Source organism: Anticarsia gemmatalis, chromosome 7 (assembly GCF_050436995.1).
Source record: "Anticarsia gemmatalis isolate Benzon Research Colony breed Stoneville strain chromosome 7, ilAntGemm2 primary, whole genome shotgun sequence".
Lineage (NCBI taxonomy): Eukaryota > Metazoa > Arthropoda > Insecta > Lepidoptera > Erebidae > Anticarsia > Anticarsia gemmatalis.
In genome coordinates, this window is record NC_134751.1 from 12,152,378 (window position 1) to 12,180,286 (window position 27,909).

At 33.7% G+C, this 27,909-nt stretch overlaps 2 protein-coding genes across 4 annotated transcripts; both read right to left on the minus strand.

The window, feature by feature from the left end:
• Positions 1–47: 47 nt before the first annotated feature.
• LOC142974042 (cytochrome P450 4g15-like) lies at positions 48–15,248 on the minus strand. 2 transcript variants are annotated; one of them, XM_076116143.1, is made up of 11 exons: positions 15,130–15,248; positions 9,132–9,343; positions 7,560–7,757; positions 7,035–7,217; positions 6,694–6,763; positions 6,323–6,449; positions 5,834–6,029; positions 4,574–4,686; positions 3,088–3,325; positions 1,767–1,952; positions 48–288 (listed from the first exon to the last, which is right to left on the minus strand). In XM_076116143.1, exons 1-11 carry the CDS (start codon positions 15,210–15,212, stop codon positions 107–109), a joined length of 1,788 nt encoding a protein of 595 aa, XP_075972258.1. In that variant the 5' UTR covers positions 15,213–15,248; the 3' UTR covers positions 48–106. The 2 variants fall into 2 exon arrangements, with proteins under 2 accessions (XP_075972258.1, XP_075972259.1); XM_076116144.1 differs by lacking the exon at positions 15,130–15,248 and adding an exon at positions 10,202–10,261.
• A 1,448-nt stretch (positions 15,249–16,696) lies between these two features.
• Positions 16,697–26,804, minus strand: LOC142974045 (cytochrome P450 4g15-like). 2 transcript variants are annotated; one of them, XM_076116146.1, is made up of 11 exons: positions 26,716–26,804; positions 26,147–26,362; positions 25,525–25,722; positions 24,092–24,274; positions 21,576–21,645; positions 19,978–20,104; positions 19,192–19,378; positions 18,802–18,914; positions 18,345–18,582; positions 17,894–18,079; positions 16,697–17,538 (listed from the first exon to the last, which is right to left on the minus strand). In XM_076116146.1, the coding sequence occupies exons 2-11, from the start codon at positions 26,352–26,354 to the stop codon at positions 17,348–17,350; spliced, it is 1,701 nt and encodes a 566-aa protein (XP_075972261.1). In that variant the 5' UTR covers positions 26,355–26,362; positions 26,716–26,804; the 3' UTR covers positions 16,697–17,347. The 2 variants fall into 2 exon arrangements, with proteins under 2 accessions (XP_075972261.1, XP_075972262.1); XM_076116147.1 differs by having other exon boundaries at positions 26,147–26,359; positions 26,716–26,781.
• Between the last annotated feature and the right edge of the window lie 1,105 nt (positions 26,805–27,909).

Consider the following 27,909-nt stretch of genomic DNA (forward strand, 5'->3'; position numbering starts at 1 on the left):
TATACTAATAGAATCACATTTAACTCATTCAAAAGAAAACTACTGCGTATTTAATATTAATAGTTTATTGGCTAATTATACAGTTATTCCAATATAAAACTTATATTTAAAGGGCGCCAGTCGGTACTCGCTTTCTTGGTTCTATTTTGATTCTAAAACCGTCAGATCTCTTGAGAATGATGTCAGCAGTCAGTTTGAATTTCTCTTCGGGGATTTCTGATACACATCTGTAGTTCCTTAGGATTGTTGACAGCAGGATTTTCAGTTTCAGCAATGCGTACTTGCGACCTGAAATTAAAATTAAGTTTAAAGTTATTATTAGTCTACGGTATACTGGTCTCTTTGCCTGACTCTTTGCATAACAAGAGAGGGGCGCGGCCTTAAGTCTACCAGAATGGTTACATAAGGTGATAGCATTTTGATTTTCTTCAATACCTGTTTAAAATATAGTACAGTGTTTAAATACAGGTGTGTCGTGTTTTTGTCAAATATGAGTTGAAATGTTGTCCGCGCCATATTAATAAAAGTGTGCACACATTGTGCAATAATCAGATTTTGATATTCAAAAACCACATTGTAGTGGCATAGTGACTGGACAAGCTGTAGCGCTACACGTGTTATCAATTACTACCACGGAATAGAGATAACCACGTCGAATATATTATAAATGCATGAGTAAAGAATTGTTCACACTAAATAAAAAAGTCTATTTTTTGTTCCCAAAAATGATGTTTAACCTCTGAAGAGGTTTACAACATCAGTCGGATTGGATACCACTATGGACATATATAGGCTTAGCCTTTGTTCCAAACTTTGTTGGAGTCGGCTTCCAGTCTCACCGGATGCAGCTGGATACCATTGTTTTACATGGAGCGACTGCCTATCTGACCTCCACAACCCAATACCTGGGTTATAACACGATACCCTTTCGGTAAGACTGGTCGACAAATTTTGTATCAATAGCACTTCTAGCGGGTGCCGTAGGAACTATTTTAAACGTTAGTCTTGATTATTCGTTATTTCCGTAGATAAAAAATATAATCTCCGACAGAAAATCGCACAGCGGTTATTATTTAAAAGTACAGTTCATAAATTAAATTACTTACTTTGCAGCCAAAACTATTCTGGTAAGCAAACAATACAAACAAACAAATCAAGTCTAATAAAACTATAATCACTTTGTTTCTGCGGTTTCACCTCATCGAAAGTTTTTTGTCGTTAGTCAACCTAATGTAATTATGCCATAAGTCTTTTTATACAATATTAATCACTGTTACGCAATATTACAATAATAATTGAGGACCGGTTTGAAAGAATTAGGCGCCGCTTTTTTCACTGATAACTAGTTATTGAAGTTAGTTTCTTTTGACGTGATATGTTGTTTTCAAGGTATAGTCTGCAAATGTAAATCAATCATTTTAAGACCCAATGACGGGTGACAAGCTTTAACTGAGGTAGTTACTAGTTAGTAGTATGTATGTTGTGTAAAGGTGGAAGATATATTTGCTAGAGAAGAATTAATATTAATCCCAAAAACACACGCGAACGACGCGATGTTTCCATAACTACCACTACATTGTGCGCTCAGAAACTTAATTGGCTTGGCTTCTTATCCCGAAAAAAAAGAATGTATCTATAGTCATTTTAAAACTGTAAACGAAAACTAGAACTGAATTTTTCAGTTTATTTAATTTACACCTGATCAAAATGGTCGCGTTCTTCAGAAGTCACGGAATAATAATTTAGAAAAAGTTATCTGAACTTACCAACGCAACTCCTGGGTCCAGCACTGAAAGGAATATAACTGTAGTAATGTCTGTTCGCCATGTTCTCTGGCAAGAAGTTGTCTGGGTTGAAGGTATCAGGGTCCTTGTAGTGTTTGGGGTGACGGTGGATGCCGTACGGACAGATGACCACTGTCGCTCCAGCTGGGAGCACGTAGCCGTTTGTTACTGGAATAGAACAAATATTATTTAGCTTAGATATTATTTTAAGTTTATAAATTCACGCCATTTTACTCTTGGGGTAGGCAGAGACAAAATAACGCCATTAGCTATGTTCCCTACAAGCTCCTTGTAGGATAGCCGGTTTTCAAGTATGTGTAACTATTTAGATTAGTGTAAAATAAATTTAATCTGTGCATACATTTAGCGTCGAGTGAAAAATATAGATCTTTAATTCCCGCGACTTTAACTCAAGGTGCAGGAAGAAGTTTATGAAATATTCTTGTTTCATTATAAAAGTTATTCTCTAAAGTCTTTTGTGAAATACCGGCCAAATAATTTAAATTCCGGTCCACTATTATGAACATTTATTTGCATACCAAAATTGAAAAATCACTTCGATAGCTTGGGCATTATCCCGTCATGACGGATCACGGGTACCCGTGGCCTCTTGATCAGTGACAAACATCTCCCACTGCCCGGACTATGTTTTTTTAGTGCAACCTTGACTATTGAAACTTTCCATATCATAAAAAAGAGTAGGTATAGATTAACATAACATGGTCGTTGCTCATAAAGCTCATCAATAACATGCCATTACACATAGCGGATCTATAGTGACGTAGGTCGTTGCTATGACGACGGGATCTGATTACTAATGTTGCCACGCAATATTGGCACGTGCCATATGGTTGTGGCAAAAAATATGCTACATTAATAATACGCTTATGTTGCCAGTTGTGCCCTTAATAAAGCTATTTTCATAATTATGACCAAAATTATGAGACTTTTGCGATTTGCGTTAAACTTTGTAAACATTTTGTTTACTATTAGATTCTATAAAACTAAGCTCCGTTGCAACATATTTTTGTTGCGGATTTTGAGTAACTGGTATAAAAGCAGCTTCTTAAGTTATAGCAATCAATACATTGTTATTCATATAATGTTTAAAATGTCATCTATCAAACACATAGATTCGTTTCAATTCAATACATCTAGCAGCCAAATGTAATTTAATCGTTGCGTAATAAGAAAAACTGTTCTCAGAAAATAACGTGGCAGACCGAAGCAAAATTTTCAAAACATATCATTTTACAAATCAATTTAAATAAACCAAGTTCGTAAAAGTTTTTATTACACTTACCAATTTTAGCATCGTGTTTCAACTCCCTCGCAATAATAGGTACAGGTGGGTACATCCTCAGGGTCTCCAAGATCACCCTCTCCAAGTACTTCATCTCAAGGGTATCGTAGAAAGTGGCCGGACGGTCGGAGTCGCCGAATATCTGGTACAGTTCCTCGTACACCTTGTCTTGTATGTCGTGGTGGAGGCCCAGGAGACACATCACGAAGCTGGACCCAGCTGCTGTGGTGTCGTGACCCTGGGGATGGGGAAAAGGTCTTGGTAATTTTATTGTTTATATTTGAAACGTAATTAGGTAGGTTAACGTGTAAGATACATTTAAAGGTGAAGTATTCCAAATAAAGTAGTCTCGGCACCTAAACTATAGGAAATAAAAAGGGTTTAGGTGCTGAAACCATAGGTGCTAAAAGAATTGGTATTGGAATTTTCGATTTCTTGGCTTGTCTAGATTTTGCTGACTTTAAAGATATTGGAAAATTCTGAGTTTCCAGGTTTTGCTTTTTTGTAGGAGGTAGTATCTTATACAGTTTATAAATAATAACTAGATTTTTTTGCATTAAAAGAATGTTCCGTTGATCGTTGTATCCATTTATTACCTGCAGCAGAAAAGACGTGGAAGAAGTTAGAGTATTTAAAATTATTTATGAGTATTTTGTAAAAGTCTTGAAAAAGGCGCGATTTTCGTGTGTTTCTCCGTCACGGGGACCCCAAAATAAATTAAATATTTTGTCAAAATATTTAAATTTTCAAAATGAATGAAAAAGTTGCATAGACATAAGAATCTTAGAATCTGTTCTGATATGGGCAGCGGTCAAGTTTACGGAATGGGTCATCGAGCCATGACTTGCAGTTTACATTGGGTATTTTTTTAAGACTACTCCCAATTTATAGTTGAATTAAAACATGCAAATCATGGACGCGACATAAATTTTTTTTATGTGGATCACACCATTTTTTTAGTTTTCTGTTCAAGTCGAACCCAGAAGACGTCGTTCCGCAAGTCATACACTGAACGATGTTTTCTATTGAGGCAGAATTTTTAATCATTGACAAATATCCTCCCTGGTAGATAATGTAACAGCAAATGTATGAGTTAGTCAAAATTTCATCTGATAATCTATCCGGTAGTTCTCCCGAAGTGGTGATACCGAGTTTAAATATTGCAACGAGCATATGTTAATCACTAGACTATTTTCTGCGTTGAGTCTTCTACAATTAAATTAGTCTTCAGCAGAGTAGGTTATAAAGGTATTATAAATGTAATCGGACAGTGGTGTCGTAGCGTCTGGGGCCATAGAGCTAAAAACAACTAAAGCCTTCTTCTCCTTGAGAAAGAAGAAGAAGAAGAAGGCCTTAGTTGTTTTTTACCTCTCTATATTTTTTTTATTGTGTTGTGGTTGACTACAACACAATAAAAAAATGACAAGAGTCCCTGGGCCGAACTGCCAAACCACGCATTGTAAACAGATATTAGTCGTGAACCTACCTCAAACATGATAGTATCGACTTCCTCTTTGATCTCGTGGTCGCTGATATTGTGTGTTCCATTTTGAGCTGATTCTATCATCAAGTCCAAGAAAGCCAGACGTTTCTTCTCACCTGAAAATACAAACAAAATGATAAAAAGCCTAGGAGATGTGTCTCTACTTAAATTTAGCACGAGATCCTGAAAATTCTGGGCATTATAGCAATGTTTTGCTTATTAAAATGCGATGTTTTGCAAAAATATTATTCCTGTAGCGTAAAAACACACATAATAATATATGTATTTTGTATAGTGTTTTATACTTATACAGAAATACATATTGTGTGTATTCAGTGTCTCAGGATCGATACACAGTTTTGGGGATTTAAGAAATTATAATTTAGGGGGATAGGATTTAAATTTAAATGAGACACGAAATCCGAGTGGAGTCGTATGTAAAGTTTCGAGTTAATATCAGACAGCAAGGAAATTATTTTTAAACAAGCAAAAAATAAGGTCGATATGTGCCACAGGTCAAGGTCGGTATAAAATTATTTTTTGATATATCATAATTTGACATCAACAACAATTATATTTTATGACTCTTTATATAATAGTTCATAACCAGTTGAACAAATCATTTCGCCGTTAAATATCGATAAAAATAACTGTTACAAATATTAATTTAATGTTTATTGTTCCGGATTATAGTTGATGTAAATAATATCGGTGTAAAATGGGGTATAATCTTTATAAATCAGTATTTTTATTGTTAAGGTCGTGTGCTTTCGATATAATAGTAGTAGGTAGCGAACTAATAAAATTATTAAATATTAATTCGGTGTTATTAAAATATTTAATTGACGTCTCGCACGTGATTCATAACTTATCTATTAGGCCCTTTTATACACTCGATGCTCCATATTTTTCGCTGCCATAGATAAAATGATTTTTTAAATTAAATCACACAAAGTTACACACGATGGTATAGGTAGATAATTATGTTAATACACCTTTTGCTGTGTAATTGCAGCTATAAGGACAAAAACCTTGCACTGATGGATATTTCTTATAAAAATTCAAAATCTAGAGAAGCTTCCTTTTATTTCCTATATTTTCGTTTCTAAACAAGACATACAAAAATAATTTATGTTGCTAAATAAAAAAATATTTAACACTTTTCAAAAAGGATGTATGATCTCTTCATAAAGGATAAATGTACCCGTAATTCAATAATCTAACATAATGCCAAATCTTTAGAGTAAATTAAATATTACTTACCAACATCGTTTTCATCGTTAATATCCAGATCGTCGCGGTACCCTTTGAAGACAGTATCGGAGACAGTTTTAACATTATTAGCTAGAACTCCTTCACCGTCCTCGCCGTCCTTGGTCCTTGTTAGTTCTTCTATTGTAGGAGGAATGATACCTTTCGCTTTGTTTTCGAAGTAGGTTTGTTTTTTGTTCTTAATTACCTGGAATTTATATTTGATGTTGGTTAAGGAAAGGAAGTATTTTGTTCGAACTTATATAATTTTGATAGGATCAGTGGCTCCTTTTGTTGAAATATCCATTACATGCTGCATTATCTCAATCTTTTATAAACTAATAGTAATTTTTTAATCAAGCAATAGTAGCGAACCACATAAAATTGGCTAGGTTTTTCATAAAAATGAGACAGTTCCAATTATACTGAAGAACTCAACTTAGTAACATCGTTGAAAAAAATCATTGAAATGCTATGGTTCTAAGAAAATGTTGTTTGCACCTTATTAGTAAGTCCATGGATAATATCCAAAAGTTTCTGCTGCGTCTTATACAACGGGTGTAACTTAAAACAGAAGTCTAATCGCAGCCAGAATTTGAAATGCCTTTGATGGATAATGTCGCACATTCTGAAAATAAACAATAATTTATTCAATTACAAAAGCATTGTTATCGTTAGTGGTCGAAGGTCGACTATTCACTCGTGAAGTTCCGTGAATTCGGTAATTTTCCCTGTTTCAAATTAAAAAACAAACAATATTATAATCAAAAAACGGGCAGGTAATGAAAATGTAAAGGTAAAAATACCTTTTTTCATGACGTTTCGGCCGAGTAACAACGACCAGTTAGAAGATTTTTAAGTTATTTACTTACTTCATAACTGCCATCGCGTAATCAAATCCAGATTTGTCTTGAGTTTTCTTAGTGATGCCCATGGCAGTTTCTGAAAAGTTTCAATAAGTTATTAAGTTGACAATAAGCTATCAACATATTATATTTTATATGTGCCAATTGCATATTTTATGCAGCTAAAAGGGCTAGTCGCCTTATGGCAAGTTAACATAAATCCATGTATCTTTGAAACAAGTTTTACAGATTAGCTGGTAATTATGGTCATCAAAAGGTATCAATAGATTCACCATTTTGGACTTAAGTATATATAGTACTAGTGACATATTCTTTATTGTCTGTAGAGTAAAGATGAATAAACTTACCCAGCAAGATATCTACAGTGACTTCGCTCATATGATCGTGAACATCAAAAGTTTTCCCGATCTCTGGGCGTAGTTTCTCAACGACATTCCTGCTGTTTTGGTTGAAAACGTCCACAAAGGATTTCAAAATGTTGATGTGGAATGTAGGCGCGATCATCTTTCTATGTGATCGCCATTTTTGACCTGAAGGAAAGGAAGCAAGCATCTTGTACAAATTCTAGTAAAAAAATGCATAATAAATATATGTAAGTAATGATTTACAAATCTTGAACGTCAGAAGCGCTTTTGAAACAATTAAGACTTTTTTTTTATAAATTCATTATGTACGGTTATGTATCATGTACATGCCTCATCAATGCTCTAATTTAATTATAGTTTTCAGCCAAAACACAAGCTAACAAACAATTCAGTGACTGTATCGATCAGAAAAAAGTGATTTCGTATGTAAAATCTAAGCAAGTACCAATCAGATCACTTTAATATGATAAATACACCAAGGAATCTTACGATTTCAAGGCATCTTACCTGAACTGATAAGCAGACCTTCTCCTAGCCAAGGTTCAAAGAACCTGTAGTCAGACGCTTTGTCGATGTGTACGTGGCTGTTCAGTATGACCTCCACATCCTCAGGGTTAGCCATGAAGATCACCAGCTTGGAACCAAGCCAGCCGCGGACTACGAACCCGTATTTATCCGCAAACTTCCAAGCGATGTTTATGAACTCTGACAACAAGAAAACAGAACATTATTCGGGAATTAACTTGGATATTTAATTGCATTGGATTGCTTAAAAATAAATTGGTTCTATCTTATTTATTTTACGCTGAGCGCATTAATGAACACTGCTGATATATTATTCTCTAGGAATAAATGTGTGTAAGATTTTCATATAGTGGTAGTGAAAATTTTTAGATTCATACAATTTTAATCAGTTTTTAACAGTATTTACAAAAACCATTTCCATTTCCTCTAAGAATATTTTGAACTTTTACCGCAAATTCAAATGGAACGTTATATAAACATTCCTACTTAAGTCGAACATTAATAGATACGCGCTAATCTAGTATCAATTATTTAATTCAACTAATACAATTGAAGTGAACAATGCATTATGCACCGAGGCTACCATCTTTAATTCTTAGTTGAGTTAGGTTAGGATCCTAGTTGCAACTTTGTGAACGTAATTCTTAGTTCATTGTTAATCAGATCCCTAATCTTAATTATCATATCACACTTGGATTATAAACGCTATAGTTTGGATTTTTGGATGGATGCTTATTACAAAACCATACAAAACTACTGGACAGATTTTGATAAAATTTGGCAGTCGTGTAGCTTTTTGTACACGGCTATAGATTATAGAAATATAGTCCACGTGAACGGAGTCGCAGGCAGGAACTAGTTCGTTAATCATATTTATCTTTTAGTTTCAGTGTATTGCAGAAATAGACAATTATGAAATTGCAAAAAACGGACTTCGTAAACAATAGCTGCATAGAATTTCTTTCATTTTCTACATGCATATTAAATACAAATAACGCATAATATGACTGTACAATGAATAATGCATTTTGTTAATCAAACTAATAATAATATAAACTACGCGGAAATCGAACTGAAATTTAATTCAAGGCTATTGAAAATTACAATCTGAAAATGGAAACTTTTAGTTTTGGAATCTATACTAATGTTATAAAAGCGAAGGTGCTAAACAGCTGAATCAGAATAGACGAAATTTGCAAAATGATGGACAATAATATTCTTAGGACTATTTAATTGATTTCTAGCAAGCGTTAGTCGAATTTATTTTATTGGTTAGTTAAAAGTAATTATTATAACTTTTGCACGAAGTAATTGATGCGTGATTAAAATCATTATTTCTTCAAACATTACATTTTGGAGTAATTTCAGCATTTTAACTGCTGTATCACAACTTGATTCACATTTATGGGATTCCAATATACAACATACATCCTCTCGTGAAACAGATTGTTGTTGAAAGCAAACAAACAGACGCAAAAATTTAATATTATGATATCTAAGACCTCATAATTTGCTCTACCAATGGTAATAAAAAGAGATAATTAAATCACTTACGATCAGGTTTCTTAAAGAAAGCCATGAGAGCATTTCCAAAGAACGGTACTGTATCAGGCCCTGGGATCTTGTTGCCCATCCGGTATAGCCTGGTCTGCTGCTGCCATCGGTGGAACAGCCACATGCCCGTAGCCAGGAACAATAGCGGGTAGAACACCAGCCTCGCGTTGAAGCTGCTGGGCTCCTCTTCCACCAGGAGTGACGTCATATTGCTGTAGAAAACGAAAAGGTTGAGAATGGTTTCAATAACTTTGACGCTGGGACGGTCTCTTCCCGTGACGAAGACAGAAGTCGAAAAGTCTTGAAAACCAACTTTATTTAAAATTCGACTTTAATTAGAGTTCTTCTCGATGCTGATGACCCTCGTTTTATTGTACTAAATTACTAAGCCCCGGTTTCTGAGTACTAGTAGTTTATCTACTCAACAGCGTGTAAACTCATGTATTTAAAAAAACGCAATTGAATAGATAAACTACCGCTAAATGTACTCGGACACCGGGGGTTATAGGTTACATTTGGTAGTTTTTTTAGTATTCTATGGATATAGGTTTTAAAAAATATCATTTTTTAAAGGTGAATTTTTTTTTGCCCGGCACTCGTATTTTGGAGAAAAATGAAAGAAATATTGCACAATGCACAAATTTTGAACATATTCAGGTTATCACACAGTTGCAATCACTACTCTAAATTTATAACAAAATTACTAAACAAGCAATAATTATTTTAAAATAAGATTATTGACGATGACACGCATTTTTTCGCTTCGTTATAATTTTTAATGAACTAGTTTACGGACTTTGACTCCAATTATGTCATTACCAAAAACTAACTCTAAATAATTTATTAGAAAACACTCACAGTTGTCAAAATCACTATTTCATAACACTTTCAGGACACAAATTAGAAAAATACAATAAAAATTTAGTTTTTAAAACATAAAAAAATCGATCGAACATTTGAATTTAAAATTGAATCTCGATAAACGCGCCATTTCATTCTTTTTTTTCTACAGCCATGTTTTATTTTTCTTAGATTCTATATTTCAAATGTAGCTGAAGGAGGTTACATACCTAAAGATGGTTGCTCTCTTAAGACTAAACAATGTTCTTTCCCCGCTCTTACAAGTGTTACTGGCAATTACGTGTATTATGACCTCATTATATTGAAATACGCTTAATATACATATAATGCCTCTACTCACTTATTACTGTTTCGTAATCACGATATGTTGGGATTAGTACAATTCGGTGTGACTTTGGCTATGAAACGGTTTAGGCGAGGTGCTTAATATAGCGGAGAGCGGAAGAGAAATATGTAAATCTTTAAAATTAAGTACGAATAAAAAAAGCAGAACTTTCTTGAATTTTCCTTATATATTACCGACTTATAATCACAAATCGATGAAATAGTATTATAAAAAATGGTTAAATGTGAAAACTTATTCGAGTTAGTTCGTTATCTAAAACTGAAAGAATATTTATATTCTAAACCCTTCAAATCTATTGCTAAAATTGTATAATTAAGCTGGTTAGTTTCCTACCACAGATGGTATAATAAGCAATCGAAAGTAAAATACTTAATGATAAAAGATTATATTTATTTTTTCTAGTTTAGAATGAGTTTTAGTTATGTGTTCTAATTGCTTAGTATACGTAAATTTAACGGCTTATTAACTTAATAATGAAATCGCTACAAAACATATTTATTTAACCGTCGAACCGCGATTTTATGGCCACAAAAAGTGTTTAGTGATTCATGAATTTGAGTATTTCTCCATTCTATTCATATGTTAAATAATTCTAGCGTTCACAGTGTCAGTTACTGATTTTACCACTAAAAATATATTTTACTAAATACTTAGGGTACCTGCAGTGTCTTGGGGTTACTTGAGAGAGATTGGGGTGACTTTGAAGAATGAGAAAGGTAAATAGATGTCAATATGTAACTATATTGTTAGGAATAATGTTGAGGAAAGAAGCCGTGACGGTGCTTTGTGATGTGAAGTAGTAATTTAGCAACAGTTAATGGAAAGGTAGAAAATGACACGATTTTTGAAACTCAACAGCTGATATTATTAGTCAACTGATCTATAATTCAAATAATCTTGTTCTTTTTGATAGTAATGTGTGAAAAATTAAACATTAATATGAACATTATTCTCCGGATAGCTATCGTAAGTTACCAAATAATAAAATACTTTTAAATATACTTGAGCCTATAGTCTATCGACGAGTTGTTTATTTATAGTTGGGTATATGTCAGTTTTACTGTACTTTTTTTGGTATGAAACGTTAGGTTTCCTGTAGTGTTGGCGATAAGTTAATGGTGGTGATAATTTGTTATACATTAAACAATTATTAACATACTTCTGGGCTCCCTGCCGATAGGTCGAAGCGTTAGACATTGGCTTACAGTAAGTTGTAGAATTTTGTGAATATTGAAGAATTAAACTGAAGAAGCTAAAACTGTGTTGGAAAATACTTTCGACATTTTTTTTGTTATTCTTATGGAATTGTGATTTGTGCTATATTTAACTTAGTTATAAGACTTTCAATTTTACTATTCAAATAAATGATTTAAATTGTTAATATCAGATGTAATGGAAACGGATGGAAACAGCGGAACATTGAAGAAATTGTAAACAAACTGACGCATTTGTCATGTTATTTGCGACATCGAGCTATTGACGTAGTTCCTATGATGTGGTTTATGTTATACTAGCGGCCCGGCATCGCTTGAAACTTCCTGGCTTATATTCTAAAGGGTGAAAACCACAGAAAAATCTGTTTCCTAGCTCAAGTACGAACAGACTCATGTATATTATTATTATTTTATTATTTGGTAACTTACGATAGCTATCCGGAGAATAATGTTCATGTTAATGTTAAAATCTCCACACATTACTATAAAAAAAGAAAAGTTATTTGACTAACAGATCAACTGACTCAAAGACCATGAATGTCTGAATAAAATTATCAGCTGACTCATCGGAATACCGTCGAGTGTCAAAAATCGTGTGATTTCGTACCTTTCCATTAACTATTGCTAAACTGACGACGAAGCAAGCTTTATTTAACTTCACAAATTTATTGTGCCTGTGATAGTTAAGTTGTCGAAATTCAAAACAAATATTTATCTAAGGCGGCTTCCATACAAAAAAGGCAATTTCTTGCCATTTTTATGTAAACTTTGCCGATGTTTGCGTGCTCAGTACTCTGTAGAATTAAGAAATGTAATTTCGTAAAAAAAAATAAAAGCAAGAGCCGTCCGTCGTCCACTGAATCTCAATCTGGTTACACTTGAATGAACAATGATGATACATCCGCACGTATCATCATTAAATCATAACTATTTGATCGTTAACTTAAAACACGCACTTCCCGGAATTAAGTTATTACGCAGATCTATTATCTGTATTTAAATTGAGCAGATACTTTCTGAATGATTGACCTTCAAGTACAGCTGATTCTGTTCAATATCTTATGAATTTATAGGTTCGAAGATATCAATCTAACAAACATACATAATAATCACGCCTTTTAAACCCGAAGGTGCAGGCAGACATGTACCACGTCTACTTTTCTCTAAGTACAATGTAAGTCAATTGTATTGTTGGGTCATATTACCTTTTATTAGGCATGTTACCAGATTACGGGTTAAAATTGTGAAATGTTCCAATTTAAAGCAAATTAGATCAACTACATTGCCTCTACCGGGAATCAAACCCGAGATCAAGAATCGTAACCGCTACCTCAGGCCACTGTCACTTCTAATAACAGAGTTCTAAAAAAAATATGTTATCATTCAATCCTTGCGTGTAATCTTTAGACGCATGAAAAAATACGCTCGGAAAGTATAAGTTATTTACCAAAACATACTCGAATAATCAGGGACATCAATATGTATATAAAATACATAAGTAATTATTATTTGTCACTCTATACAAGTTAATTAATAAAAATAAAAACATTAAGAGTCATTGATTTTCAACTATCAATTAATTGAATACTTTAAGGGTTGATTTTCTATCGTCAGATAAGTAATTTTATCCAAGAATTGACTTTGAAAGATTCTCCATTCATTATAAAAGACCGAATGATTTTTCGCAAAGTTGTTTGCGAAATTACCTTTTTTTTAATTCTACAGAGTATGCAAAATCCGGATTAGTGCGATTTGGAGTCATGCACCAAAGATTCCGTAATTTTTTTCTTAAAAATGGCAAAAGAAATCTTTGATGAACCCCTTGGATATCTAATAATTGTTTCGAATTTCAACCGGCTAACTATTACAGTCTCAGTAATATGATCTTGAGGATGCCGTTTTAACGTTAAGAGTACGAAAGAAAAATAGTGAATTTTTTCATATTTGTTATGCAGACAATAATGAAAAAATCGACTATTTTGTATTACTGTTAAATGTCTATCTTTGTGTGGACAGTGTGTGTATACTATGTATCTGTAAATATTTATCTACAAACGATCGTTTAGGTATTACGCATAAATCATCTCATTTTAAACTTAAAACTTTGCATAACGTTTCCAAAAATACTAACTAACATTGTTAAATGAAACTGCTAAGTGACATGTAATACAAAATTAAATGTATCGATTTATAATTTGGTTGTGTTTTTCCACAATTTGTTCCGTATATTTGAACTGTTGACAAATGTTTAAATAAGGTCATTGACAACGTCCCTTACATAATACCCGTATGTATATATTAACTAAATAAATAAATAAAACGATGTCTTCCTCAAACAATTAGTTTTTTATTTATTTATATGTTTTTGTTACATAAATCCTCTCCTTTATTGTTTTCAGGAAATAGTAATAATTTCTAAAATATTTGCTAATAATATAGACTTTTATACTGTTATTGAATATATCAATGTTGTCCCATATCCTGATTTCTTGTCATAGTGATTTTGTTTATCACTGTTTACGAGTTTAATTAGAACATTTAGCTGAAAATTTATGAACTTTGACAAGCGTAAATACACTATAATACTACTTAAGTACTTATTTAAATTTAAACGACACCTTCCGCACTTAGAATATTTAAATTATTGTGAATTATAAACGTTTAAATAATCAAAATTAATGTAACAAAAACTACCAGACACTTTTAACAGGTTCCCTGTCCCCATACAATCCACTTTTTTGTATCGTATATGTCCCACTCTTTTTTTAGTAAATTGTTAAAATAATTTGATAAATCACTGTGGTTTTATTTGATTTGCTAATCAAGAGGATGTACTCCATACGTCCCAATACTAAAAATGTGCATTAACCTGCTACGTCCATTTAAAAAAGGGGCATTAAGTTGGCTCTAAATTTGATCATATGTGATTCATGAACGTACAATGCTTGTTACAAAATATGTCCCATGAATTACATATGATTCATGGGACAGGGAACCTGTTAATTTAATACAAATTGTGATTTATATAGAAATAGGTAATGTTTCTTTAATGTAGAAATCACAGTCTGTCATCACAGTGCATCTATTTTATTTGGTAGGGGTTTTTGTTGAGTTCGAATTTGTTTGAGAACTAAGCAAGCATATATTTTTTTAAATAAACAATATTGGAGAGGTACCGCTTAACGATGACAAATTTTTACAAATCTCGTAAAAGAGTGGTAGATATAGTAAAAGGTCACACTTAGATACAAGTAGAGTCAAGCACTATTAACCAAAATCTTATTTGTAGATTAGATAAAGTATTATTTTTTATTTGTCAAACTCATATGAAAAACCGCTATTCAATCGATAAACAACCGCTTAATGAACTCAGAAACCGAGGGTTCGTAAGACGAATAGAGACAATAATTATACCCAAAGATCTCATTTTCATTTTCGAAGTACCTTTTTTTTTATAAAGTACTAATAAAACAACGACTAAACACCTATGAATAATTAACCACTACTTAACATGTCACCAATAAATCAATTAATGCATTTGACGTAATTGCTCATATACATATCGTTATGTACCTACCTGTATATAATCCAATATGTCCAGGGCTTGAACTTTGCAAACAGCGATACTATTATATAGGTAGTACTGCACGTCAGCAGCATACAAGAAACCTCGATGGAATAAAAACATGAAACTGTAATGAGTTATATTGCATAGGCATCGATTTAATAAGCACTTATTACGGGTGTCTGAAACGTGATGGAAGAAGAATAAAACTTAATATTAAGTTTTTATATTTTTTCAATATAATTAGTAATAGCCGAACTTTTCATTAGTTCTAAGAAAAACACGAATTGGTGTCATACATATATTGGGGGTACTTTTATCCAATACCAATAGATACTTTGGACAATTTCTATATTAAACAGACGTACACAATACATACTTACGGTAAAAAATGGACATCTTTTTGAGTCGGGTACTTAAAATGAGGTTTTCATTTTTAAAAGAGGATAAGCTGTCACCAGACGCCTCGAACTACAATCTAACAAAAATCGGACAGATTTAAAGAAACTGTTTTTGTGTTCTGGGCAGAAGTGTATGCAATTGCTTATAACGAAAATCTGGGTTCAGTTCCATGATCGGGCAAAGTATTATTTGCGTTTTTCTATTTATTATCTTCAATACCCGCCCGAAATTTGATATAATATTAACTCGCCCGCTATTATATCATACCAACATTGCAAAAAGCGAAACACAGGCGTAAATCATACACCCCTTTTTTTTAGTAGAACAGGTGTGATGATAGAAAAAAAAAACAGACCGAATTCTGTAATGACTTATAGATTGGATATTTTCAGTATGCTGAGCCTACTGTCAATAAGCATTGATTTAGTCTTACAAAATAAAACTGCTTGATGACTACTAACACTGATTTATTTATTTATCGCCTACAAACTTCTTTTCTTATATATTCGGGTGAACTTAGTTTTAGTTGGCTTACATTATATTGAACTAACGGAAAAGGCGTGGCAGAGCAACAGTTAATGAGCCTGTTCATACTTAGTTTACAAAGTAAGAACATTATGACGAAATTTCTTTTGTGGCTTCCTCGATTCGTGAGCTTCTACAAGTTTATGAATGTAAAATTGTTAACAAACGCGTACAAAGTGATTGCTATTTAAAAAGTGTAGGCGTATTATTAAAGTGTTGTGAAGAAAGATATGTATAGTTGACTGCTTCCGTGGCGCAGTGGTTTAGGTCGCCACGCCGATACCACTGCGTCGAGAAGTCGCGGGTTCGATTCCCACACGGAACAATTATTTTTGCGATCCACAAATAATTGTTTCGGGTCTGGTTGTGCTTTGTGTCCGTTGTTTGTATGTTTGTAAAAGTCCCCGCGACACAAGAGCAATTCTTAGTGCGGGAGTTGTCTTTTTAACAGAAAAAAAAAAGTCAACCGTTTTTCTCGATAATTGAATACTGTTTTCTTATTTTTTTGTCGTTTCTAGAATAAGTTTGCAAAATATGGAATCTTGCCTTATGTAGTTTGACGCATGATGATTCATTTTAAGTACGCAAATCTGTGCTTCTACACTAGTATGTCTAATGGCTAACAGTTGAATGGTTTCACGAAAAGACAGGATCAATAACAAACATATTTATTGAACATAGAGTCACCGTTTCACAATTGTAGTTCACCCTTTACTGCCCCTTTGACGAGTTGTCTCTATTTACATGAGTTAGGATAATTATGTTATATCGTCGTCAACTGAATTAAATGAATAGAAGAAGACAGTAGTAAAATTCTTTGGATTTATTTATTTCTTAACAATCTGAAACAAACCTAATGTACAATATGACTTTATACGTTTGGTATTAATTGCCAAATAAATAAATATAGTAAATAACATAGAGTTTAAATATCACAAGTACAGTCAAATTCTGGTCGTCCGTTGACAAAGCCATGCTTTATTTGAGTATAGTATAATGATTTTATAAATTACTACGAGTTAATACCAATAGATATACATAAGACAATGTTTGAAACTACAGCCGGTTGCAATAACATATCTACAGTTAAGGATATACTCATCGACAAATGACAGGTAGGTAGGAAACCATATCGTAAGCGAATCTCTGTCTGAAGATGAGTTATTGAAACCGGTCGTTAGATGATAGTTTTTTTACTCTTCTTTATTTTAAGGATATAATAAGTTATAGTATAGTTTATAGTTATCATAAATAGGTTGCAGCAGTGATATTAACCCGTGGTAATATTTTTTCTGAAGTCAATTTAAGCTGTTGCAGCGACAGTGGATGGTACTCTCTGTCTCGGTTCGATCTTCAGTCTGAAGCCATCAGTCCTCTTCAGAATAATGTCGGCTTGAAGCGCGAACTCTTCCTCGGGAACCTCGGAGATGACCTTGTAGTTACGAAGGACGGTGGACAGGAGTACCTTCAGCTTGAGGATAGCGTATTTGCGACCTAAAATTGATCCAGATAATTAGTGCATTGCTTAAGAATTATATTATTATTATGTTGCCACGCTACTTTTATTGCATCACCGTAATTCCGTAATACTTCTGTAATGGACCAGTTATATTGAAATCACAGTTCAGAAAGAAAATGTACCTATGTAATTTACATATAAAAGAAAATGTCCTTCTAACCCCAAATTAAACTTTGTTAATTAAACTGCACAAAAATACAAATCAAGTACTTTTCTTTTCGCATTATTCTACAGCTACTTCGTATAAGAAAAGAAAATTATTAATTTCGTGACGGAAAGTTATGAGTTTACAATATTAAACAATAAAGTTATAGTAGTTTAGGGTCTTACCAACGCAGCTCCTGGGTCCAGCACTGAACGGAATGTAACTGTAGTAATGCCTGGCAGACGCATTCTCTGGTAAGAAGTTGTCAGGGTTGAAGGTGTTGGGGTCCTTGTAGTAGGCTGGGTTGCGGTGCACCTTGAAGGTACCGACTACGACGGTGGAGCCTTTAGGCAGGACGTAGCCCTTGGTTGCTAAAAAAAAAAACAATTGATTGTAATACAAATCAAGTCATTTTCTAGGATACAAAAGATATCTGTATCAGGTAGATAAGACAAATTTCGAAAAACTCCATTTCTTAAATGCTGCTTTTGTGTGATTAAATCTCTACTAGGCTTAATTTTATATACAAAATAATGTTTGAGGAGTATCTGTAACGCTGCAGGGTGCGAGCGTAGGAATGAAGACTACGACGACTTACTACGAAGTAGGTAAATAGTTGTCTAATAAAATATTTACCAATCTTAACATCGCGGTTCAACTTCCTCGCAATAATAGGTACTGGTGGGTACATCCTCAAAGACTCCAGGATGACTCTCTCAAGGTACTTCATCTTGAGAGTGTCGGCGAAGGTGGCGGGCCTGTCGGAGTCTCCGAAGATCTCGTACAGTTCATCGTACACTCTCGCTTGGATCTCCTTGTGGATACCCAGGAGGCAAAGGACGAAGCTAGAACCAGCGGCGGTGGTGTCGTGACCCTGAAAAATTGTTAGAAAATAAGTTTATTGATGACCAGTCTCTCAAATAATTGTAGTCAAGAAAGTAGGTGTAACAGTTTTTCATCATTGAATTGCGACTATCTCTGTGTCTACGATAAAATGTCCACTCGTTTGTGGCCTAACGCCATGATTTAGAGAAATGTGTATTTATGTTGTAGGTAATGATGTATTGCAGTAGTTTATTATTTAGAAACTTACTTCGAACATGATGGTGTCAACCTCTTCCTTGATTTCGTGGTCACTGATGTTGTGTGTTCCGTTTTGTGCTGACTCAATCATCAGGTCCAAGAAAGCAAGACGTTTCTTCTCACCTAGAGGAAATAGTCACATCAGTAAGTCGATTTGTATGTTTAGTAGGTACGCGTAACGGATTAGCCTGAGTGATCGCTTTGAATAAAAAAAATTACAAACCTTCATAATGTTTGATGTTATACAATTAAGACAGAGTTACAAACAAAGGCTTAAAAAGATAAAAGTGAAATATAAGTAGTTGAAATAGGAAATAATATTTTGTAGGCTCAATATTCATTTCAGTAAATCTGCTAAACTCAAGTTTTATATTATGTATCGTAGTACATGTTTCCTTACCGATGTCATTTTCGTCATTAAAGTCCAAGTCATCACGGTAGCCCTTGAACACGTCTTCAGAGAGGGACTTCTCGCCGTTAGCGAGCACATTGTCGTCAGTAGAACCCTTGGTAAGTTCAGCAATCGTTGGTGGAACGAAACCCTTGGATTTGTTCTCTAGGTACGTTTCCTTCTTGCTCTTGATAACCTACAAAATGCAGAGACGCTTTTAGTAAGACTATTAAATTGTTTAGTACCAGTTTCACGACTTAGGTTTATGTAAACTCAAATAGATGTTATATACAAACACTCCATAGTCATTTACTTCTCGTCTCGTGATAGATTTAAAAGTCTTTTTTCTGCAGCATACCGAACATAACTATTGATAGTTTAATTTGAAATACCACTGTAATTATTATGAAATGGCTGGAGTAAATGCGAATAATCAAAAGTCTTAGTCAATATTTTTTCTATCATGGAAACTCTGTAGATGCTCCCAACATACGGTATGATCAGAAGCTAATAAATAACCTAGCTAAATTTATTTTCCTTAATTGACGTTTAGTCTATATCGCTGATTGTTGGCAGCTCCTCGCATGATCAATTATTGTATCAACCACATTGTAAAACTTTTGGTGATTGAAAAGAGTGGCCGTGAGTTTCATGCTAGCTCTTCTCGTAGGGCTCTACCCCCTTTCCGAGCTAGCGGTAGATTCAGTAATTGTAACGACTATCATAAGTGTCAATATTTGACCTAAATTTATAAATGATTTGATTTTGATTTTTTGATTCTGAAGTCATTGATACCTTGTTGGTGAGTCCGTGAATGATGCCCAAGAGTTTCTCCTGCTGCTTGAAGAATGGTGACAGGTTGAAGAGGGCGTCGAAACGAAGCCACAGTTTGTAATGCCTTTGGTGAATAATGTCGCACATCCTGGAAAAGTAATAGTTTGAATGAGCATCATTCCATATGATACTAAAGAAATTTGCACGACTTTGAGAAAACTCATTGCCAAATAGATGTCAGACTCTTAGTCCATTGAAATGTTACATGAGATTTACATTTCTTAGAGGACGCATTTTTATTTTTGGAACATGTAGGGGGGGTCAATAGAAGCTTAACTTGAAGTTTGTGGGGTCGCCACCCTTGTCCCCCGGCCGCCATCTTGGAAAAGGGGGTGGAAACACTTTTTTCGCTATATCTCGGAAAATATGCGTCTTACAATAAAATTAAAATAGCATAATTTGTAGAAAATTAATTTGTCTACAAATGTGTTTAACATCTTTTTGCCCTAAATTTACAATTAAAGAAGTTATTAGCATAAAAGTGCAATTTTTTTTATAATTATTTTCTTTATTGCTCTTTAACTTTTTTTAGCCACAGCCGTCCGGATGGGTCCCTGAGGTTAAGCCACGCTTGCCGAGGTTGTTTAGTGGATGGGTGACCATCTTACACTTATCGAGTTCCTCCCTGTTTCGGAAGGCTCGTTAAATTGTGGGTCCCGGCTGTCATTTTCGAAGATATTTGACAGTCGTTAACAGTAGTCAGAAGCTTGAAAGTCTGACAATCAGTCTTAGCGAGGGGTATCGTTTTATATCCCAGGTAAATGGATTGTGGAGGTCAGATAGGCAGTCGCTTCATGTAAAACACTGGTATTCAGCTGCATCTGGTGAGACTGGAAGCCGACTCCAACATAGTGTGGAAAAAAGGTTAAGCTGATATGAACATATTAAAAAAAATAACTCAGACCAATCTTGTAGAGTAACTTTTTGAGGAAAATTTTGCCCAATATTTTGTTTTAATTTCATCAATTAGAAACTCAGTAACAGCGCTCCAAAATAGACCGGATTCAGAGTGAAAATCTTTCTAAAATATATTTCACTGTTTTGCTTATAACTTCTTTAATTGTTAATTTAGGACAAAAAGTTATGGAACATATTTGTAGGCAAAATAATTTGCTACAAATTATGCTTTAACAATTTTATTGTAAGACGCATAGTTTCCGAGATATAGCGAGAAAAGTGTTTCCACCCCCTTTTCCAAGATGGCGGCCGGGGGACAAGAGTGGTGACCCCACAAACTTCAAGTTAAGCTTCTATTGACCCCCCCTACATGTTCCAAAAATAAAATTGCGTCCTCTAAGAAATGCAATATTCGGCCCTCAAATTGTAACATTTCAATGGACTATCTGGAAAGCCAGATTTTAAAGTTTCGTGACGCCTTCCTGATCGCATGCACGGGTTGATTTTGTTAAAAATTCTATGATAACTTATTGGCATATTATGTATGAGCTCAGATGTTAATATATTAATGTTTTTAATGACACTTAGCTCAGTAGTTTAACAGTAATAAACGTAAGTGTGTAATAAACTACGAATTGTAATAAATCTGAAGAAATACTAACTTCATGACAGCCATGGCGTAGTCAAATCCAGATTCATCTTGAGTTTTCCTTGTGATACCCATAGCGGTTTCTGAAATATAATAAAATAATAAAAACGAATAAATACCAATATGATAAAATCGTTGATAACAAAATTGCATACAAATTTATTCAGTTTTGTTCAAACTGCTAGTTAATTATGCTTACAAAATAATGTTCTAATCTAATTTAAAAGTATAATTTATACAAAGTTGAATAAATGCGCGTGTTCAACACTCTTTAGTATTTTTTTTAATATGGAAATTAATAAACGTAATTATTTAAGTAGAATCATAGATTTTTTTTTAGCACATGGTGTCCTATTTCTAGGTAGGGGTCTTCTCCCGAACGAGGAAGGGTTAGGCTTTGAGTCCACCACGCTAGCTAAGTGCGGATTAGGGGCTATGCAAGAGATACGTTAAACCACTTTTTACCCGACTGAAAATTAGATTAAAATGATCTTAATAAGTAGAAGAACATAGTTATCGTTATGTTTAAGAAGTTAATAATTTTTTCATCTGCTTATTTTTGCGGGCATACTGCATTTTTTTTATAACAAACAAAAACACGTTTTAGGGCACGAGAACATAAAAAACCGTTTTGTAAGAGCGCATAATCTTTTTGAGATTTACAAAATACACTTATGTGTCTTTTTTTGTAAGATTTCTTACAAAAAAGTTGTTTTACGATCATGATTACACTCATCCATTGGAACAAATGAAATTACTATTCGCTTATTAATTTGATTACTAATTCAAAACACGATAGAATCAAAACAAAACTACGTGTACCTTTATTGTAATTTTTATTCCAATTAGGTTTAATAATATGTAAAATATTCATAAAATATATAAAATAGCAAAGAACCGTTGATCATTTGACGCACAATGACAATACCGAATATGTAATTCAAAATTAATTTAACAAATAAAAAATACAGTATTGTGACGTCACGGATTTCCATTGGATCACGCGTTAACGTCGTGAAAAGAGAAAAAGTGCGAATTTCCTAAACATTCAATGCCATTATGGTACCTGCATTTTAAAACACTTAAGAAGAACTTTTTTATCAGTGAGTAAACTAACCAACCGAATTCGGCTATAGTGACTTATTTGACTCTTATTTGGACTGAAGCTGATGCGACCGAAATGGCTCATTCAGAATAGCCGAAATCAATAAAAATCTCCCGTGGCCGATATCAATAAAAACCACTAAAAAATAAGCAAATGGAGCCTGAGCTACAATGGTTGTAGTGGCTTATTAAAAATGATATTGAATTAGTCTTTCTTTTTTATCAGTTGCATTAAAAGATTGCCTTTAATGTGGATAGCCCATAGCCCGTAGCTGATTATTGGCATTTAAACTGACCCTCTTTTAATTCGGAGAGTATGCTAAAGTTAGGCACAGTCGTTTTCGACTATCATAAGTGTAAATAGAGCATTTGATCTATATGATAAATGATTTGATTTTGATTCTAGTTATCAATTTAGATAATATTTTTAATCGCTAGGTTGACAGCGAAGACTTAACAGCTTTGTTATTAGGCTGACCACTAGCCGTCAGATATATAACTAACTTTAATTGTAGACCATATCGTCGCAGGTAATTAACGCACTAATGTCATGACCGCCGTGCAAACTATAGCACAAATCAAAGTCATAATAACAATGCATTTAGCATTCCATTGTATGGTAATTTACATAGAAAAGCGTACAGTTAGAATAATTTACATAGATAATACATATTTTAAAACTTTAGTGTTATAATGAGAGAATAAGAAAATTGAGAGTTTGTATACTTGAAGGTATACATACTATACTAAAGTATAGTTCTTCAATATTGAATAGGTCAAACGATGGAAATAATATGATGGTTGATGATGACAATACCTATTACTTCGTACGATGGATATTCTTTGTATGAATTAGCTAAAGATAAGGCTTTGCCAGGGTGGCAAAAAGATTTTTTGAGTAGGCTTAGCCCATAATCGAGGTTAGGCATTACTCTTGGTTATCTATACTAATATTATAAAGCTGAAGAGTTTGTTTGTTTGTTTGTTTGTTTGAACGCGCTAATCTCGGAAACTACTGGTCCGATTTGAAAAATTCACTCAGTGTTAGATTGCCCATTTATCGAGGAAGGCTATAGGCTATATATCATCACGCTACAACCAGTAGGAGCAGAGTACCAGTGAAAAATGTTACAAAAACGGGGAAAATTATGAATCTCTTATGTGACGCAAGCGAAGTTGCGCGGGTCAGCTAGTAAAATATAATATGATAACATCATCATTGGTCTGTGTCCATCAATTTCGCCAGTGAGAGGAATATTTGCAAAGAAGGAACATCCTCGTCGAAGATGAAAGAGCCTGACGAACTTATGCGGGAATGACAACCACTACCGTAGTTTTGGCAGATGAAAGAGCCTGAGGTAGCTGTTCTCGTCTTTGTGTTTAGTGGATGAATATGATAATAAAAAAAGGAATATCACTACTTACCAAGTAAAATGTCAACAGTAACACCACTCATGTAGTCATGGACATCAAAGGTCTTGCCGATCTCAGGGCGCATCTTAGCGACGACATTGTTGCTGTTCTGATTGAACACGCTCACGAAAGACTTCAGGATGTTGATGTGGAATGTGGGAGCAATCATCTTTCTGTGGGAACGCCATTTGTCACCTGAAAATATTCAACGGTTGAGATTTCTGGGGTGTGGTTCTTCGAGATTGAGAATTTCATCAGATTTAAGACCCCGTAATCAAAGGCTTTCTTTACAATATGAAACTGATTAGAAGTCAACGAAATACAACATTTTTGTACAGTGAAACTTTAAATCTGATATTTTCGTTTATTCCATCTAGTCCTACCAGTAGTTCGATAGTCGAACTGTTTGGATGTTTTTATTCCAATTTGTTATACTGACGGATCGAACTATTTGGAAACGCGATTTTATTCCAAATAGAGCTACTGACTCCGATGTACAGTGAAACAAAAAATAAAACATCACCTACTTATTCTGAAGTTTTTTTATAAAATAGAAAATAAAATATTTTGAAAGTCATAAAACAATGATGATGTTTATAAATGGTGACATCTGTAGGACGTAGATGGATTTCTGGCGAAAGAGGTGGTATTTGAAATTTTACCTCGAAATTTCTAAACGATGTCAGTGATAGCCGAGTGGTTTAAGCTGGCACCACCCACGCATGTGGTTGCAGGATCGATCCCGGCAACACAACAATGACTTTTCGAAGTTATGTGTGTATTAGAAATAATTATATTATCACTTGCTGAAGGAAAACATCGTGAGGAAACCTTACATGCCTAAAAAAATTTTAATACATTTATTGAGAGCATGCAAAGTCCCCAACCCGCACGTGGCCAGCGTTGTGGACTCAAGGCCTAACCTCCTCCTACCTACCTACCCTCCTCGTTTTGGGGAGACCCTTGCCCTGCAGTGGGACAGAAATGAAAAATTTTAAAAAATTGTGAATGAAAAAATAATAATTGACATGTAAACACATTTTCTAACATCCTTCACAGAGGATTGATACGAAATAATAAAATAGACAATTTACTCTTTCTACATGACTGTACCATTATATTCACAATAGCTCTATTTGGAATAAAATCCGCGTTTCCAAATAGTTCGAAACGTCAGTTAACAAATTGGAATAAAAACATCCAAACAGTTCGACTATCGAACTACTGGTAGGACTAGATGGAATAAACGGATATTTTCTATTTCGATCGTTACATAATACTACTAAAGACGGTTAACGTCAGGCTGTTGACCGGTTGTAAAGACTCCAGCCAAATCTCTTCAAAGCATGTTTTTGAAGATGACACATGTATTATTGGGACAAAAGAAGAAGATCATCATTATGTAATATAGAGAAAGATTTTGCTCCAATTAATATAATGTTTACCTGAGCTGATAAGCAGACCCTCTCCGAGCCAGGGTTTGAAGAATTTGTATTCATGAGCCTTGTCAATATGGACCTGGCTGTTCAGGATCACCTCCACATCGTTGGGGTCCGTGAGGAACACAATCAGGTTTGAGCCCAACCAAATTCTGACGACGTTTCCGAACTTCTCTCCGTACTCCAAACCAAGTTTGACAAGTTCTATAACAGAGAAACATTACATTACCTAATCGTGGCTGTCGTGGCTGAATGTCCTTATAGAAATAAAGTAAAACTTTATTTCGAGTATCATATGCTCAGAATCTAGATTACTTCCTTAAATATTCAATTAATATTTCGAGTTTGATATTATTTTGTTTTATAGTGTACCGAAAAAGAGAATGAGGAATATGTATTACATCAGAAAGTTGGACTCATTATTTTGTCCATCTGCTGCGAAGTAGATGTTTGTCTCTTTTGAATGGTTACAGGTGACAAAAAAAGTATTTCAACTTGCTGGCATGGTTTAATTTTAGGTATACGCTTTCTTTTTAAACCATTTAAAACACTGTCAGAGTCAAATAAAAAATAAAGAGATATAGTTTTCTGCTAATAATTATTTTATGAGAAGACAAAAACTACTTACCATTTGGTTTCTTCTTCAGCACTAACAGAGCATTTCCGACAAATGGCACAGTCTTTGGTCCTGGGAGTTTCTCTGCGAATTTATAGATCCTTGACTTTTGGTGCCATCTGTATAAGACCCAGAGACTGGAGGCGAGCAGGAGTAGTGGATAGAAGATCAATCTTGTGTTGTAGCTGGGCACGTGAGTTTCGTCGACCATACCCGACATCTTGCCTGCTAGAAGAATATAGTTAGAAAATGTGGACAAGAAAAATAAGTTACTCTTTCTTCAACTTTTTCAGCTTTAGGTTTAAATACGTTCGTTAATGGGGAACACTGACATTCTATTATAATTGTTTTGCTTATTCTTCTGATAGAAGTCAAACCAACTCAGATTCAAAACTTTGAAAAAAGAGCTGAACCAGTTTTTGAGGCTGCAGTGTTCACAAAATCTTTGTTTGGTTTGGCAAAAACGATAAGATACATTTTCACTATTTTACGTAATCTATTTGATACTAAAACTGAAAATTGACACACTGATTATTTTACAAAATCGAATGTTCAACATTTTATTAAAACATATAACCTACCTTTTGTATTAAAACTATATAATATCTTAAGTCGGTGGTCTACTCACTATTACACTGAAATTTCACAATGTACACTTTTATATAACAAGTACTACATACACAATAATACATATATTGACATTAATTGTATGTATTTGTTAATATATTTCGCTATTTACATAAACATTCATTATTTATACTATGAACGGATAGGTGAAATGGCGAAAATTTTGTATTGAATCTTTAAATTTTGTTTAATTGGCACGTGTTCACTGTTTATGGTCCTCATTAATGTACGAAATAATGAACTTGAGGTTGTATTTATTCGAAAAATATATGAAATTGGACCGTGAAAGTCAGGCTGAGGTCTACAAGAGTTATTGGCCGAGAAAAAAAGGTACAATTCTAATATTAATTTTCGGCAAAATATTAGGGTCCCCTAATGCGACGTGGAGTAATCTTTTTTAGTTTTATTACTTATACATATACTGTATATGGCTGTGTATTACCTTTTTTAACAGTTAATATAGCATAAGTAAGTGTGGTATAGAAACGACGCAGATGACCTTAACGTCGTTAAATACTTATATTGTTTTAAGCACACCCCTATCGTTTGCTAAAAATTTAGATTTCCCTTAAATATGTTTCACTGTTTGGGTTTCTTGATGTTACTTAAGTTCATAGTGTAAGGGTATAGGCCTATTAAACAAAGCCATGACGTACTTCATATGAATTGTAGTAAAATATGTACGGAACCACGTGTTATGTTATCATATACTCGTATTATACCGAAGTGTTTTTTTTGTGGTTATAAGTTTTTTTGTTACTGTTTATTGTTCTGGTACTGCACAATAAAATGCACCCCTTAACACTTCAAAATTGATCTAATCATAAAATATAATTAAGGTGCAATGCTTCATCATTTTTATCACTTACCATTTAGTGATCTTAATTCCATGTTTTCATACAAAACTACAGATTTTTCATATAATAAAAATTGACCTAGAAATAACCTTAATCATACATTCACCTCTGCATATTGATGATACATAATATGGTACTATGGCTCCATTAATAAATTTCCTTCAAACACACAGAATGCCTTGAAAAATGTAGCATTTTCTTTTTCAAGAAAAAAATAGTAGGTATTATTTACTATTATAACTATTTGTACTTATTATACAACAAAACTGGCATGTCATGCGCATAAATTAT